Source organism: Triticum urartu, chromosome 1, assembly GCF_003073215.2.
Source record: "Triticum urartu cultivar G1812 chromosome 1, Tu2.1, whole genome shotgun sequence".
NCBI classification, from domain to species: Eukaryota; Viridiplantae; Streptophyta; class Magnoliopsida; order Poales; family Poaceae; genus Triticum; species Triticum urartu.
In genome coordinates, this window is record NC_053022.1 from 117,516,183 (window position 1) to 117,534,954 (window position 18,772).

The following is an 18,772-nucleotide window of genomic DNA, read 5'->3' on the forward strand; positions in this document are numbered from 1 at the left end:
CAACGGGTTATGTTACGATGGTACGTGCGGAGAGAGACGTGCCGAGAGGACGTGCGGGACTGCGATTCAGATGGTGATTAGCGTTTCGTTAGTGAGGTTAATTTCGTTTACGGAGATTTTAGACCATCAGATAATGTGATTAGACGGTTGAGATGGTGATTTGGATATGCTCTTTCATGCTTTTATAGGAGTGATATATACGCTGACCAAACTGACCCATTTCTTCCCGCAAAAAAGAAAAATAAACTGACCCATTTTCTGTTGAAAGGAGTAGAACCGTGGCATTCCATTTCATGAACCACCCTACAGTGGCTTGTCGTGGCTTCTGAATTCGTGGCAAAGACTAGCGGCGGCCCAATCTCTAGGGTTTTTTTGTAGCTTTTGTTTCCCTCGTTCCTCTCGTGGAGTCGCCGTCTAGGGTTTCCGCTTCCTCCCCCATCCACTCCCTCACCGCCATGGACTTTGACGAGTACGACTACTTGGAGAAGGCAGTCGAGCCCTCCGTTCCCTCAACCAACGGCGGGGGTGAGAAGGACCGCAGCTCTCGCCGCCGCTCCTCCACCGCCGGCGGCGGCGGTCGAGACCAAGAGGAGCGCGGATCGAAGCGTCCTCGCTCGGGAGAAGACCGCGAGCGGCACCGCAGCGGCCGTGAGCACCGCGACCGGGAAGACGGGAAGGAGAAGGTCGACCGGGAGAAGGTTAGGGAGAAGGACGAGGGCCGCGACCGCGAGAAGGTTAGGGAGAAGGACGGGGGCCGCAGCCGCGAGAAGGTTAGGGAGAAGGATGAGAGCCGCGACCCTGAGAAGGTTAGGGAGAAGGAAGAGGGCCGGGACCGAGAGAAAGTTAGGGAGAAGGATGGCAGCCGCGACCGTGAGAAGGTTAGGGAAAAGGAGCGGGAGGGCAGGGATAAGCTAATGGAGAGGGATAATGGGAGGGAGCGGAGGAGCCGTAGCCGCTCAGAGCGCCGCCGCGGGGAGGAGGAGGAGATGGTGAGGGAGCTCCAGCGGGAGCGTGAACGCAGCGACCGCCACCGTGACTACAGAGACCGTGATTTCAGGTACAAAGTTGTGAATTCCCCTAGAACTATCGCTCTTGGAATGTCGAGGTTAATTTTCTAGGCAGAAATCCTTTGGCTCTGTTTGGAACACAACAAATTTTCCGAGATCACCGTAGGATTTAAATGGTGTCCTGTGAAATTCCTCTGACATACTGTGATTTTTTGTTTCATAGCGTATTTTATCCATGTGATATTTTTTTACTCATATTTGTTTATGTTAGATAAAAGATTATGTGGTGTAATGAGCGGAGATGAATCAGTGCTCTTGATTTGTCTTTTTCTTCTTCTGCAGAAGCCTAGTAGTTTATGTTCTGCTTGTTTGCTAACTCCGTTATACATACACATGGAACATAGTAACCTTACAGTGCACAAATCTCCAGTGATTCTGTAGCTGCTAAATGTTTCCTGTAGTGTACAACTTGGAATGAGCTGCTAATGCCTTGGGCTCTCTAAGTTTGTTAAATATTTTTCGCATGGGGATTTCTGACTAGTAATGACTATGCCATCTGGGTTTACAATTTCTATTTGTTGCTACTTGATGTTTGTTATGCTGCTCTCTCTTTTGCTGAAGCTACTTATTTTTATGTGCGCAGGCGTAAGAAAGATGATGGTACAGAACCAGAAGTTGATCCAGAAAGAGATCAAAGGACTGTATTTGCCTTCCAGGTTAGCCTCACAAGCAAAATTATCATGTTGCTGTTTTTTCATTAAGTTAATGTTGTCAGCATTACTGCAGCTATCGTTGAAGGCAGATGAAAGGGATGTCTATGAGTTCTTCTCAAGAGCAGGGAAGGTGATGCAAATTATCTACACCACATTGCATTCTAATTTGAAAACTTTTCCTTCTCACAGGAGTATGATGCCGTGGATTTCTATCGCTGTGTTTTAGTGAATTCGAACTGTTCGGTTCTCAAGCTGGTGAATGAAACTTTATTAATGTTATACTGAACTAGTGACTGACTTTTGGAATATTGATGTTCACATGGTGCAACTGTCCTGGATAAAGATAACTCGTTCTTTAGTAAACACCTCCTATTTCGTGCTTCTGCTGACGTAATGAACCATGTCTTGCAAGCATGTTCACATTGATCCTTTACTTGCACAATAAGCTTTCTGGCATAAATTTGATTTAGTTATCTGACTCTTCTTTCTCTGTGTAGGTTCGTGATGTCCGCCTTATCATGGACCGAAACTCGCGGCGTTCCAAAGGAGTTGGGTTAGTTCCAACACCTGTTTGTTGTGATGTACTCCCTCCGTTCCTAAATATTTGTCTTTCTAGAGATTTCAAATGGAACACCACATACGGATGTATATAGACATATTTTAGAGTGTAGATTCACTCATTTTGCTCCGTATGTAGTCACTTGTTGAAATATCTAGAAAGACAAATATTTAGGAACGGAGGGAGTATATTCAAACCCTGAATGGTTTTGCAAAAATATAGATATCTTGTTCAGAACTATTTCGCCTGCAGATGATTGAACCAACAACATATTTAAATTTTGGTTTCCTACCATATATAGTCAAATTGCGAATGCTTATCAAGCTCCCTGCCAGTAACATGCACAAGTCCAGAAAATAAGTCAGTATGCACGGCACTAGAAAAGGGGAAAATGGAGCTGAGCATATATAATCACCATTCAGTTGGTTGAGATTGATGGTGCTCTGAGATGCAATCATATAGTATATTTTATTGTTTGTTCCTACCATGTTCGCACAAGTTAGGTTTGCTTCCAAACTGATGATACACTGCATATTACTCTCTCCGTCCCATAATATAAGAGCGTTTTTAACACTAGTGCAGTGTCAAAAACGCTCTTATATTATGGGACGGAGGGAGTACATATGTAGTTACTAGGACTCTGACAGTACCCTTTGCCTTTTTTTTGAAATTACGGGTGCATTATGATAATATATATTTTTTAGGAAATATAGCTGTTTGGTATCTGTTTTTGTTGCTTGCCAATTAGAATTTAGATCTTGTCATATAATTTGTTTTCCATCTGTCTCTGGCTGTATGATTACATGAGCATTTTTCTGAAGTTCATATTTGATTTTTTTTTTCCTTGGGGAACATTGTTCATCAGTTTGTCATACTCAACAGGATTGCACACTGAAATATTTGTAGTTTGGTCTACCTGCTGGGATTATCGGCACTTTACAAGTAAGATGGAATATAGATCATTCTGATGCTGTCAGCAATCTAGGGCAGTTTGATTCCAGAGTATTTGACAAAAACTTGGTGCAGGTTCTTAGGATAATACGAGGGCAACCAAGAACCAAGTTCGAAAATTTCCTACTCACAAAAATTGATCAAAATTTCCAAAATACTCTGAAGCTTATGAAAAATTCTAACATATATAGCCCCATTTAAGGTCTACTTTCTATGACAGGTAAAATATCTTTCATTGAATACTCTGATATCTGTAGTAATGATCTGCCTAAATTGACAGGTACATTGAGTTCTATGATGTCATGTCTGTTCCAATGGCAATTGCTCTAACCGGTCAGCCGCTTCTAGGGCAAGCAGTAATGGTTAAGCCATCAGAGGCAGAAAAGAACTTAGCTCAGTCAAATGCGACATCTGGTGGAGCAGCTTCAGGTGGAGCAAGAAAGCTGTATGTTGGCAACCTTCATTCCAATATCACCGAGGACCAATTGAGACAGGTCAACCGCCTAGTCTTCTTGTATTTAATGCTAATAGTATTATTATTCACTTCCTGTATTTTGTTCATTTAAATAATGTTCTGCAGAGGCAGATAAGAAAAAGGAAGTAGTATCAATAGAATACTAGAATCAGTAAGCAATTCTCGCATCATTTTCCTCTAATCTGTTATATGTACAAAGTGCTTCATCTTAATAAAGTTATTTACTTGATTAATTAGTAGTTAGACTAAATAATAATGTCATGGAAAGTGCCCTAAGGCCCCAATATATTTGTAAACGTCTCTGAAATGTTGACATCTACTCCCTCCGTCCTAAAATTCTTGTCTTAGATTTGTCTAAATACGTATGTATCAAGTCACGTTTTAGTATTTTAGATACATCCGTATCTAGACTAATCTAAGACAAGAATTTTGGGACGGAGGGAGTATTTTTCTGGAATTGACTCAGCCCCTTCCCATTTTATACAAACATAACAGAAATACAACAGTCTGAAGAGGTTGAAGAAAGGGAAAAGGAAGAATGAGTTCAACGCACTGACAGGAAATCCACCATTCGTGACCGCAGTCGAATCATGCGCCGCGGGGCGAAAATCTGTCTGCACAACACACTAACCTAAGCAGTTCCAACAAAACATAGTTAAGACCATTAGCACACAGGCTCATCAACCACACCAAGTGGCGAACACAGTTTTCTAAAGGAGTTTTAGGCCATTTAAGTTCAAACTCTGTTATGACAGTTCCAAATGGCCCAGCTAACAGCCGCTTATCCAATTGTATGAACCTTCTCATGCTCAGGTAAAAAAGAATAAATCCAAGAGAAGTATTGATACATATTGTTAGGGCAAAGATTAGTGCCCGAAACAGCACCCACCGATCTCCAGAGCACTCTTGCATGTGGACACAAAAAGAATAAATGCTGGGAAGTCTCCTGTTCTTTGCAGAAAGAACACCTGGGATTGCTAGGCCAGTTTCTGCTACTAATACCATCTGTGGCCAGCAAAGAATCTTGTGATAGCTGCCACAAGAAGATTTGATTTTTGAAGGGAACTTTAGAATTCCAAATCCATCCATAATCACAACCCGCTAGAGAGCTTTCCAGCCAGACAGATTTCGTGGAGAATTTGCTACTAGATCTCAAAGACCAGTAAATGACATCAGGATTAGTAGATAAATTCAAATTTCTCACAATCCCTCACCTTACTCCACTCTGCTAAAAGCTCAGGAGAGAGCCACCTACTGAAGAAGGGTGCTATGCTAACATCAACATTGAAACTTTCCTGCACAGTACAGTCAGGATAGTTGTAAACACCAAACATTTGAGGATACTGTTGACACAAAGGTGTCAAGTTTTCCAACTGATGTGTTCAACTCTGTTATTAATACCCTTAATTGCATATTAGGAGAGGTTTGTATACTTGGACCAATAAGAAGGCTTATATAATTTTACCAATAAGCAGGCTCACCCTACTTTACAGAAGCTGGACAGGATTCTTATGTCCTGTGATTGGGTAAGTTTATTTCTTTTGGTTAATGGCAGAAAGTTAGCTAAAAATACTTGGGGGTAATTGTAACATTAGCCACTTCCCTATGAAGTACTTGGGGGTAACTGTTGATGACGTGGTTTTGCCATTCCCTGACCTTTTGGCTAATTGTAACATTGGCCACTTCCCTATGAAGTACTTGGGGATAACTGTGCTGCATTAAGGAATAGTGACTGGGAATTCATTGTCAACAAATTCCTGTTGAGATGTGATGCCTGGGTTGGGAATACTGTAACTATGTCTGGGAGGACTGTACTTAATGCTGCTCTTACTAGTATTGAATGGTGCATATATTTGTTTTTTTTCTCAACTATGCCTCAAAATTTTAAATCCCCACCAACAACACAAGGGATATCAGTGCCATTACAGAATTGAGCCATCTCAGTCAGAAATTCTATGTTAAACTGAGCATGAGCAGTGCTATACACATTCTATAAAGCCCGTTTAACTTTCCTTTCTAACAGGATATAATTTCCAATTTTTTTTCACACCACACAAAAAGACCACCAGATGGAATCCATTCCCAGGAAAAACTATCATTAAAATCAACTTTCCTGAAATAACTGGCTAGGTAAATTTTCTTCATAGTCTCTTTCAAACATAAGAAATCAAGGGAATGATCACCAATAAGACCAGAGAGGCAGGGAGTCATTCCCTTCTTGCCTGCCCCACTGTAATTCCAAAATAGCCCCATCATTTTTTATTAGGATGTGTTTTCTGTTGCCTGGTGTTTCTGCCAGGGGGATGGGCAGCATTAACCAGCATATCCTGTTGCATAGCAATGTATTTCTGATTTCTAGTCAAAGGTCTAGAAATCACAAAATTACTTTTGTTTCTTTTCCTCCCAGATTTCACGACAGTAAAATTATCCTCATCTACAATCTTGTCAGATCCCCAACTCATATCTACAGGAGTTTCCTTCCCTTACCATTTGTAATAAACATCCCATTTCCATTTTATCCACAGAATCCATGCCAATACGCAAGTAGCATTAGCCCTAGTTTCCCCCCCAATTCTCTAAGCACATCCACACATGCAATGCAATGTTGACATCTAGACCACTGCTTGGCTACCGCGGAGCCGGCGCGCCTAAAAGCACCTTCATCTTGAACAAAGCAATTTCTGTTAGACACGCTGATCGTCTGAAATAAACTAAAGAAAAATGATGGGATGTTTATTTCAAGGTGAAGTGTGATTTATTTCAAGGTGTTAAAGAAAGAGTCGGACCTGCTGTGGAATCGTTCTTTAATCTCTACTCACTGCCACCATATCATATACCTGTAGAATTTCTGTTGTGGTTCCTTGCAGAATAGTTCTCCAAATCCACTTTCTGAATTATGTTTTAATTAAGTGCACTATAAGTTTTGTATGATGAGATATAACCAAGACTTTTCACGTAGCCTGTTATAACGAGTTTGCCTTTTCAGGTCTTTGAACCATTTGGGCAAGTTGAGCTTGTCCAGCTGCCTGTAGATCCACTCACTGGGCTATGCAAAGGTTTTGGTTTCATTCAGGTAAGTAGCGATGTATTGACATATTCTCATGCAGCTCTTCTCTTGGATATATATATTCCCATTAAGCTGCTGCCAGGACTCTTAATTTCTCATTGATACTTGCATCATGCAGTTTGCACGGCTTGAAGATGCAAAAGCTGCTCAGAGTTTAAATGGCCAACTTGATATTGCTGGGAGAGTAATAAAGGTAACTTATTGATATGTGTTGTGTTGCTACCGAAAGAGTTTTAAGACATACTCAGCTGACAATTTGTATTATTTCAACCAGGTCTCAGCTGTTACTGATCAGGGTGGTGTGCAACTTGGCACAACTACTGGAGATTTAGATGATGATGAAGGTGGAGGCTTGGTGGGTTTCTTGTTTCCACACTGCAAACTTTATTCCTGCGGGCTTTCGTGTCTTTTCTTGTTTTCTTTTCTTTTCGTACTTCCCCAAAAGGCAGGGTTATATATGGGACTTGAATGATGGATTGATGGGGCTTCTCTTGTCTCTGTCTTGTTTTTTTCCTTCCCCAATAGTTAAGTGTCATATAGGAAACTCGTTATTTTTGCAGATGGTTTCAACCTTGCAGAGAATATTCTTCTCAGTCATTTGTACGAAGGGACATATGGTACATATTTGTGCCTTGGTCACTTCACTTGCTCATTCTCCAGTGGCCACTTGGTTCATGTGGGGAGGGTGAGAGACTTTGTGTAGCCAAATTCGGTTGTAGGTAGCCCCCTTCAGTGAATATAGTCACTTCACGTGATTATTCTCTTGTCCACTAAGCCTACAACTCAAAATTCAGGTGGGGAGGTTGAGAGGCTTTGTGTTATTCGTTAGTAGGCAGCCCCTTCAGTGAATATAATAAAATATTTTGAGATACTGATGTTATTTTCTTTGTCGTACCACTGTCACGAACAAATGCAACCTTGCTAAGCATTATGTTGGGTAGCAAGTCCGATCTATTAGTACTCCCTCCATTTTTGTATACAAGGCCACTTCATTTTTCTTGTGAAACTTTGACTTTACAATTTTAGTCAACAAAATATGAAAAATATGTCATAAATATATCATCGGAAAGTTCTTTGAAATGGGCATCCAGTGAAATACTTTTTGGCATATAACTCACTTTTTGTTTGTAAAATTAATGGTCAAAGTTTGACATAAAAATATGAAGCGGCCTTGTATAAGGGAATGGAGGGAGTATTTCATGAGATTGGTCCTTGAAAATGGCGAGGGTGTCCCTTCTCAGTTCTCTGCTTTAACCTGTAGTTTCTTTTGAAACCTTTTTTTTGTAATACTGGGGTGAAGCATCTTCTGATTTTCTTGATTTGGTCTATTTCTTAAATTGTATCGCTTCTGTTTTTGCTGTGTCCTTGGCTATAAATGCTGCTTAGTGGCACTGATATCTGGGTGTACCATTAGGCTGGTCGTAATGGTAGTATCATAGCTAGTATCATGCATGCCAACTAGACTATTTTGCTGAGGTGGCATAGAATTAAATGAAGAAAGAGAGTGTTGAGTATCATATCATGATACTGTATCATATTAAATGCTATGCTACTATGTGTCATGCATGGCAATAAATAAGGTTAGCTATGATACTAGTACTCCCTCCGTTTTTATTTAGTTCGCGTATTAGCTTTGGTCAAAGTCAAGCTTTGTAAACTTTAACCAAATTTATAGACAAAAATATTGGCATATATAATAACAAATCAATATCACTAGATTCATTGTTGAATGTACTTCAACATCATATAGATTTGTTATGGTAAATATTTATAATCTTTTCTATAAACTTGGTCAAACTTTAGCAAGTTTGACTTCAGTCAACTCTAATATGCAGAGTAAATAAAAACGGAGGGAGTATATGGTACTATGCATTACGGAGGTAGTGTCATAGCTTAGTATCATGTGCATGATACTAAGGTATGATACTACCCATTACAAGCAGCCTTATGCTCTTATCACCTATTATGCTTTCCTGTCAAAGATTATTTGTATTCATTGTGTACTCAACTTATGCAGGCATTAAATGCAAGCTCTAGAGCCCTTCTGATGCGGAAATTGGACCGCAGTGGCACTGCAACCAGGTACTGCTATTGTGTTAGTTTTTGCTCTGCGCTTCTATGAATGTGGTAGCAGATAATGCAGACAGCTATTATATGTACACATATATATATATTGGTTGAAACATACATCTGAGCTTTATGTGAAGATATTAATCTCAACAAGGTCAATCTTTTCCCTATCTGTCCCACATGATAATGAACCCTGAATAGCATGTCAGGGGAACGATTGTTTGTGCACCAAATGTTATTTAACTTGTAGCATTTGATTGTTAGTTTATGCCACTATGGTTTTTCCTATGTACGGTTTATAGGATCTTGCACTTCATGTCCTTTAATCTTATTTTTGTGTGTGCAGCTTAACTGGTGGCATTGGTGCTCCTGGATTGAACACTTCTGTTGGATTGCCTGCTGCTGCATCAGTGCTTGGTGCTCCTCTTACAGCTGCTTCTCTTCTTGTACAGCCTGTTGGAGCAATTCCAGGGGCACCTCTTCCTATCGTCTCTCAGTCTGCTGATATTGGTACACCTACTGAATTCCTATTGCTGAAGAACATGTTCGACCCAGCAGTGGAGGTATCTCATCTTTTCATATATTTTTTGTTCACCTCTATTTGTCTATTTTATAGGTGCTTGCCCGTCTTTGTTCAGCTGGTTAAAATTATTATTATTCTTCTTTGTGCCAATTGTTACTTTCTTTCATCTGTATTATTACTTCCTGTTTACATTTGAGTTTCTGACTAACCTGATTGAAAATTTTCTTTTCCTTTGCAGACGGATCCTGATTTTGATTTGGATATTAGAGATGATGTGCAAGACGAATGTTCGAAGTTTGGTGTAGTGAAGCATATTTTTGTTGACAAGTAAGTCGTTTGTTTTTTAAACCCTGATGGTATGCCCTTTTATTTCAACTTTATATCCACACATGTTATCAATGGTTGTTATAAGCAAGTATAACAAAGTTGGCAGTAACCGACTTGGTATGGACTTGTAAAATGTATTGGTTTTTAAGGAGCTGGTTCATACTGAATACTACTAATATATTAAGCAAGACAAAATAGCTACCAGAAAGAATGTTTCACACATACCAGTAGTGCTGTCCTGACTTGCATCCACTTTTAATATCCCCTCACTGTTTGGTACAGGCATACCGCGGGCTTTGTGTACCTGCATTTTGATAGCGCAACAGCAGCAGCAAGTGCGCAACGATCACTTCACGGCCGATGGTTTGCTGGAAAGATGATTACGGCAACCTTTATGGTAACAAATCTTATCTTCTACTCCCTCCGTTCACTTTTATAAGAGAGAGAAGTGCATATTTCAACCCTGAACTCTTGCCCTCGTCTATTTTACAACCCTGAACTTTAATACCGTCTAAATTACAACCCCCAAGTCTCAAAACCGGTCAGGATTCAACCCTCCCCTCCCTGATGACCGGTTTTGACCTGGGGTGACCAGTTTTGACTAGTCAACGGGTCCAATCAGCATGCACGTCAGATTTTTTTTCAAAATTTCAAGAAAAAGTAAATAAAAATCTATAAGATCAGGGAAAAAATATAAAAAAGGCAAAATTCCGAAAAAATTGTTCGCGAAAAAAGCTAGGGAAAATAAAAATGATTTTTTTTCTGGAATTTGAGGTTTTGGGTTTTTTCTGGATTTTTTTTGGAAATTCATTTTTTTTATTTTCCGTGTTTTTCGGAAATTGGATTTCTTATTTCTTTTCCTGGATTTTCTTCGATTTTACAGGTTGTTTCCTTGGAAATTTTGCATTTTTTGCTGATGTGGCATGCTGACTGGACCTGTTGACTGGTCAAAACCGGTCAACCAGGTCAAAATCGGTCAACAGAGAGGGGAGGGTTGAATCCTGGCCGGTTTTGAGAGTTGGGGGTTGTAATTTAGATGGTATTGGAGTTCGGGGTTGTAAATTAGACTAGGGCAAAAGTTGAGGGTTGAAATATGCACTTCTCTCTTTATAAGATGTTTTGAAAATTTCAACATGGACTACATACGGACTGAAATGAGTGATAAACACACCAAAACACATCTATATACATCCGATTCAGAAAAAAGTTTGAACATCTTATATTTGTGAACGGAGGGTGTATTTGTGTACTATGCTCATGTCCCTCATTTGGGTTAAAATGTTGTTTTCCTTTCCAGACAGCACAGCAGTATGAAATGAAGTTCCCAGACCGCGCAGCTATGGAATGAAATTCACAAAGCAGACGAGTTATATCTGGTGATGGACCTAGGGCTGTTAAACGGTTCCAATTGAAGTTGTGAAGTCTTGAGTGTAGTAACCCTGTTAGTTATTGTTTCTTGTAACATTATGAAGATTAGAGGCCTGTTTGGGCAGTTGCATCTTTTGTGATAATTGGAGATTTCTTCATTTTCTTTGTAGCAGTATACGAGAATGCTGGATTTTTTTTCCATGCCATATAAAAAAGGTTAAGAGATGTATAACATGGTTAAAGCATTTAACTCAGATAATTTGGGGACCCTGAACCGATGAAAAAAAATGGACCCTCCTCTATCTACCCTATCTATGGTCCATGGCCTATTAAAAGTAGGTGTTGTCCTTATGGAGAGAAAAAGATTGCAGTCATGTTCAAGTTAGATTACTTCGTCTGTCTGAACTAAGGAATACGATAAGCCCATGTACGGCCCTGTTGTATGCTGCATGCAGCTCTTTCCCACCTCGACGTCGGTTCCTTGTTTTTCTTTTGCTGAAAATGTCATATTGTAGTCGATTGGCATAATTTTTGGAGGGAAAACGTTTAGGTTGGAAAGAGCGAAATGTAAGCCCTGTCCAGCGATCGACATGGGTCCATGGTCCCACACGCCGCTTAGCATGCCCCTTACCCCCCCAACTCCACGCAGGAAGTCACGACCACAAATTTTTCCTGCCGCATCGTGGTTTTCTCCTTCCTCTACATCAGGCCAACATCAAGCCACCGCTGTCGTAAACTTTGCTCCCCCTTCGTTCTTGCTCCTGCCCGCTGCTGCAGAGCAAAAAGAGAACGAACCATCGACAAGCTAGCAAGATAAGCAGCACATGCACATAAATAAAATAAATTCATGCACCTAACTTGGCAAGGGGTTGTTAATTAGGGATGTAAGTGGCGTCCGTAATTCCATTTAGTTAGTTTTTGCTAGCTTGATAGTTCATTCTCCTCAAACAAACAAAAAACTTTTTTGAACTATCATATCATAAGTGGACTTCACCCGCAAAAAATATATATATCATAAGTGGACTTTAAACGAGACTAAACGGGACCCGGTTGACATCCCTATTGTTAATCCCCTCATCTTGCTAGTTGCAGGGTTAAAAGCAAATAGTGATATGTAATGATATGGCACAATAGTAAAAGTAAATAAAAGAGCAATTGAGTAACACAAGTATTAGTAGAGAATGGACCCCGGGGCTATAAGTTCACTATTGACATCTCTCTCGAACGCATGTAGTGGTATGGTAAACAAATTAATGTTGGGCAATTGACAAATAATCATCATTCATCTCTCGCAAAAAAAGTATCATTCATAACTACAATCATTCATGGCATAATCTTGTATAGGCTTCATGTTCGTGACAATTAGACCGTAATCCAACTGCATCTACTACTATTGATCATCCTAGGATTAATATCGATCTAATGTGCCTGAATTAGGATGACAGGGGAGTGACACTGAGTTAACTGTTGGTCATCCTAGGGTTTACCGGTCTTGCTATGCATGTGGCGAGGTAGGGCACTTCGCCCAGTTTGGCCCGAAACCGAGGCTCACTAGGCTCTAGCCTTTTATTCCTTTCGCTTCATTCCCTAGACCATGGAGTGTGCTTACGCTCCAAGCGAGGTGGAGAGCTAGTTTTAGCCGAGTGGGCCGGCCCAATGGACTCGACAGGTTTCCTCTTTTAAGGAGTTAGCCATGTTTTTTTTTCAAATTTCCAGCCAAGACCGTAGCATGACTCCTCGCATTCCTATGCTCTTACTAACTTTGCTCTTTCTCCGTCGAGCTCTTCGCCATCAGATTATGCAAAACTCTCTGCGACTAAAGAGCTTCAATCAACTGCTACGTTGGCAATGGCCAACTTTCTGATTGATCCGCTGCCCTTTGTCCCGCATGGTTTTCAGATTCAACACATCGAATGGCGGGCATGGGTTTCCAGGGTGGTGCTACCGCATCGCCCCCAGCGGCACGAACACTGGGCCATCGCCACCATCCATCCACTTGAAGGAAATATGCCCTAGAGGCAATAATAAAGTTGTTATTTTATATTTCCTTATATAATGATAAATGTTTATTATTCATGCTAGAATTGTATTAACCGGATACATAGACAAAACACCATGTCCCTAGTAAGCCTCTACTAGACTAGCTCGTTAATCAAAGATGGTTAAGTTTCCTAACCATAGACATGTGTTGTCATTTGATAACGGGATCACATCATTCATTAGGAGAATGATGTGATGGACAAGACCCATCCGTTAACTTAGCATATGATCGTTCAGTTTATTGCTACTGCTTTATTGAATGTCAAATGCATGTTCCTTCGAACCATGAGATCATGCAACTCCCGGATACCGGAGGAATACCTTGTGTGCTATCAAACATCACAACGTAACTGGGTGATTATAAAGATGCTCTAGAGGTATCTCCGAAGGTGTTTGTTGAGTTGGCATGGATCGAGATTGGGATTTGTCACTCCCAGTTTCGGAGAGGTATCTCTGGGCCCACTCGGTAATACACATCATAAGTTTGCAAACAAATGACTAAGGAGTTAGTCACAAGGTGATGTATTACAGAATGAGTAAAGAGACTTGCTGGTAACGAGATTGAACTAGGTATGAAGATACCGACAATCGAATCTCGGGCAGGTAACATACCGATGGACAAAGGGAATTACGTATGTTGTCATAAGGTTCGACCGATAAAGATCTTCGTAGAATATGTAGGAGCCAATATGGGCATCCAGGTTCCGCTATTGGTTATTGACCGGAGAGGTGTGCCGGTCATGTCTACACAGTTCTCGAACCCGTAGGGTCCGCACGCTTAACGTTCGTTAACGATATAGTATTATATGAGTTATGTATGTTGGTGACCGAATGTTGTTCGGAGTACCGGATGAGATCATGGACATGACGAGGAGCTCCGGAATGGTCCAGAGGTAAAGATTAATATATAGGATGATATGGTTAGGCCAAGGGGTAAAGCCCATGGGGCTTTAGGTCGGTGCAAAAGAAGTTTTGCGGAGGCCAGGGGGCTAAACGCCGGAGACCTTGGCGTCTAGCCCTGGGCCATACGCCAAGGCCCATGGCGTCTGGGCCAGACGCCAAGGACTATGGCGTCTGGTCCTGGAAGTCTGAGAAGGACTCTTCCTAGCGGGAAAAACCGACTTTGAGGAGGCTTTTACTCCAAGTTTCGACCCCAGGGCTCAACATATAAAAAGAGGGGCAGGGCTAGCACCTGGAACACATCAAGATACACCAAGCCGTGTGCCGACAACCCCGCCCCTCTAGTTTATCCTCTGTCATAGTTTCCGTTGTGGTTAGCGAAGCCCTACAGAGATTGTTCTTCACCAATACCATCACCACGCCTTCGTGCTGCCGCAACTCATCTACTACTTTGCCCCTCTTGTTGGATCAAGAAGGCGAGGACGTCATCGAGCTGAACGTGTGCTGAACGGGGAGGTGTCGTACATTTGGTACTTGATCGGGACGGATCGTGAAGGTGTACGACTACATCAACGACGTTGATAAACGCTTCCGCTTAGCGATCTTCAAGGGTATGAATATGCTCTCCCCCTCTCGTAGCTATGCATCTTCATGGATAGATCTTGCGTGTGTGCAGAATTTTTTTGTTTTCCATGCAATGTTTCCCAACAGTGGCATCATGAGCCAGGTCTATGCGTAGATGATATGCACGAGTAGAACACAAAGAGTTGTGGGCGGTGATAGTCATACTGCTTACCACCAACGTCTTATTTTGATTCGGCGGTATTGTGGGATGAAGTGGCCCAGACCAACCTTACATGTCTACACACATGAGACCGGTTCCACCGACCGACATGCAACTAGTTTTCCATAAAGGTGGCTGGCGGGTGTTTGTTTCTCCTACTTTAGTTGAATGGAATTTGACTACGGCCGGTCCTTGAAGAAGGTTAAAACAACAAACTTGACGAAACACCGTTGTGGTTTTATGCGTACGTAAGAACAGTTCTTGCTAGAAGCCCGTAGCAGCCACGTAAAAGTTGTAACAACAGAGTAGAGGACGTCTAACTTGTTTTTGCAGGGCATGTTGTGATGTGATATGGTCAAGACATGATGTGATAAACGTTATTGTATGAGATGATCATGTTTTGTAAGTTATCGGCAACCGACAGGAGCCTTGTGGTTATCTCTTTATTGTATGAAGTGCAAACGCTATGTAATTGCTTTACTTTATCATTATGCATTAGTGATAGTTGTAGAAGCAATAGTTGGCAAGACGACCACGACGCAACGATGAAGATCAAGGTGTTGAGCCGGTGACGATGGAGATCATGACGATGCTTTAGAGATGGAGATCAAAAGCACAAGATGATGATGACCATATCATGTCATATATTTTGATTGCATGTGATGTTTATCTTATTTACATCTTATTTTTCTTAGTACGGCGGTAGCATTATAAGATGACCCCTCATGAAAATTTCAAGGTATAAGTGTTCTCCCTGAGTATGCACCGTTGCGACAGTTTGTCGTGTTGAGACACCACATGATGATCGGGTGTGATAGGCTCTACGTTTACATACAATGGGTGCAAGACATTTTTGCACATGCGGAATACTCAGGTTAAACTTGACAGCCTAGCATGTACAGACATGGCCTCGAAACACTAGAGACCGAAATGTCGAACATGAATCATATTGTAGATATGATCAACATAGAGATGTTCACCATTGACGACCACTCCATCTCACGTGATGATCAGACATGGTTTAGTTCATTTGGATCACGTAATCATTTAGATGACTCGAGGGATGTCTATCTAAGTGGGAGTTCTTAAGTAATATGATTAATTGAACTTTAATTTATCATGAACTTAGTCCTGATAGTATATTTGCAAATTATGTTGTAGATCAATAGCTCGCATTGTAGCTCCCCTATCTTTTGATATGTTTCTAGAGAAAACTCAGTTGAAAGATGATAGTAGCAATGATGCGGACTGAGTCCGTGATATGAGGATTATCCTCATTGCTACACAGAAGAATTATGTCCTTGATGCACCGCTAAGTGACAGACCTGTTGTAGGAGCAGATGCAAACGTTATGAACGTTTGGCAAGCTCGATATGATGACTACTTGATATTTTAGTGCACCATGCTTTACGGCTTAGAACCGGGACTTCAAAGATGTTTTGAACGTCACAGAGCATATGAGATGTTCCAAGAGCTTAAATTGATATTTCAGACTTATGCCCGTGTTGAGAGGTATGAGAGCTCTAACAAGTACTTTGCCTACAGGATGGAGGAGAATAGCTCAGCTAGTGAGCATGTGCTCAGAATGTCTGGGTACTACAATCACTTGAATCAAGTGGGAGTTAATCTTCCAGATAAGATAGTGATTGACAGAGTTCTCTAGTCACTATCACCAAGCTACTAGAACTTCGTGATGAACTATAATATGCGAGGGATGCCGAAAACGATTCCCGAGCTCTTCGCAATGCTGAAATCGGTGAAGGTAGAAATCAAGATAGAGCATCAAGTGCTGATGGTTAACAGGACCACTAGTTTCAAGAAAAAGGGCAAGGCAAAGAAAGGGAGCTTCAAGAAGAATGGCAAGCAAGTTGTCGCTCCCGTGAAGAAGCCCAAAGATGGACCTAAGCCTGAAACTGAGTGCTTCTACTGCAAAGGGAATGGTTACTAAAAGCGAAACTGCCCCAAATACTTGGCGGATAAGAAGGATGGCAAAGTGAACAAAGGTATATTTTATATACATGTTATTGATGTGTACCTTACTAGTATTCGGTATCCCCTGGGCATTTGATACTGGTTCAGTTGCTAAGATTAGTAACTCGAAACAGGAATTACAGAATAAACATAGACTAGTTAAGGGCAAGGTGACGATGTGTGTTGGAAATGATTCCAAGGTTGATACGATCACCATCGCACACTCCCTCTACCTTCAGGATTAGTGTTGAACCTAAATAAATTTTATTTGGTGTTTGCGTTGAGCATGAATATGATTTGAGCATGTTTATTGCAATATGATTATTCATTTAAGTCAGAGAATAACTGTTGTTCTGTTTACATGAATAAAACCTTCTATGGTCATACACCCAACATAAATGGTTTATGAATCTCGATCATAGTGATAAACATATTCATAATATTGATGCCAAAAGATGCAAAGTTGATAATGATAGTGCAACATATTTGTGGCACTGCCATTTAGGTCATATTGGTGTAAACCCCATGAAGAAACTCCATGCAGATGGGCTTTTGGAATCACTTGATACTTGCGAACCATGCCTCATGGGCAAGATGACTAAAACTCCGTTCTCCGGAACAATGGAGCAAGCCAATGACTTATTGAAAATAATACATACCGATGTATGCGGTTCGATAATTGTTGAGGCACGCGGCGGGTATCGTTATTTACTCATCTTTAGAGATGATTTGAGCAGATATGGGTATATCTACTTAATGAAACACAAGTCTGAAACATTTGAAAAGTTCGAAGAACTTCAGAGTGAAGTGGAGAATCATCGTAACAAGAAAAAAAGTTTCTACAATCTGATCGCGGAGGTGAATATTTGAGTTACGAGTTTGGCCTTCATTTAAAACAATGTGGAATAGTTTCACAACTCATGCCACCTGGAACACCACAGCGTAATGGTGTGTCCGAACGTCGTAACCGTACTTTATTAGATATGGTGCGATCTATGATGTCTCTTACCGATTTACCACTATCGTTTTGGGGTTATGCATTAGAGACAACTGCATTCACGTTAAATAGGGCACCATCTAAATCCGTTGAGACGACACCGTATGAACTGTGGTTTGGCAAGAAACCCAAGATGTCGTTTCTTAAAGTTTGGGGTTGCGACACTTATGTTAGGAGGCTTCAGCCTGATAAGCTCGAACCCAAATCGGAGAAGTGCGTATTCATAGGATACCCTAAAGAAACAATTGGGTACACCTTCTACCACAGATCCGAAGGCAAGATCTTTGTTGCCAAGAATGGAACATTTCTAGAGAAGGAGCTTCTCTCGAAAGAAGTGAGTGGGAGGAAAGTAGAGCTTGATGAGGTAATTGTACCTTCTCTCAATTTGGAAAGTAGCACATTAGAGAAATAAGTTCCCGTGATGCCTACTCCAACTAGAGAGGAAACTAATGATGATGATCATGAAACTTCAGATCAAGTTACTGCTGGACCTCGTAGGTCGAGCAGAGCACGTTTCACACCAGAGTGGTACGATATTCCTGTCCTAGAAGTCATGTTACTAGACCATGGCGAACATACGAACTATGAAGAAGCTATGATGAGCCCAGATTCCGATAAATGGCTTGAAGCCATGAAATCTGAGATATGATCCATGTATGAGAACAAAGTGTGGACTTTGGTGGACTTGCCCGATGATCGACAAGCCATTGTGACGAGGATGTTGGAAATATGCCCTAGAGGTAATAATAAAATGGTTATTGTTGTATTTCCTTGTTCATGATAATTGTCTATTGTTCATTCTATAATTGTATTAACCGGAAACCATAATACATGTGTGGTATATAGACAACACCATGTCCCTAGTAAGCCTCTAGTTGACTATCTCGTTGATCAATAGATGATTACGGTTTCCTAACCATGGACATTGGATGTCGTTGATAACGGGATCACATCATTAGGAGAATGATGTGATGGACAAGACCCAATCCTAAGCCTAGCACAAGATCGTATAGTTCGTCT

At 41.1% G+C, this 18,772-nt stretch overlaps 1 protein-coding gene across 2 annotated transcripts; it reads left to right on the forward strand.

The window, feature by feature from the left end:
* The first annotated feature begins 317 nt into the window (after positions 1-317).
* LOC125551148 (RNA-binding protein 39-like) lies at positions 318-11,364 on the forward strand. Of its 2 annotated transcripts, XM_048714308.1 has the most exons (14): positions 318-1,057; positions 1,651-1,723; positions 1,794-1,850; positions 2,218-2,273; positions 3,511-3,724; positions 5,181-5,231; positions 6,692-6,778; positions 6,891-6,965; positions 7,047-7,127; positions 8,790-8,854; positions 9,189-9,405; positions 9,604-9,692; positions 9,975-10,089; positions 10,990-11,364. In XM_048714308.1, exons 1-14 carry the CDS (start codon positions 456-458, stop codon positions 11,038-11,040), a joined length of 1,833 nt encoding a protein of 610 aa, XP_048570265.1. In that variant the 5' UTR covers positions 318-455; the 3' UTR covers positions 11,041-11,364. The 2 variants fall into 2 exon arrangements, with proteins under 2 accessions (XP_048570265.1, XP_048570272.1); XM_048714315.1 differs by lacking the exon at positions 5,181-5,231 and having other exon boundaries at positions 319-1,057.
* The last annotated feature ends 7,408 nt before the right edge of the window (positions 11,365-18,772 follow it).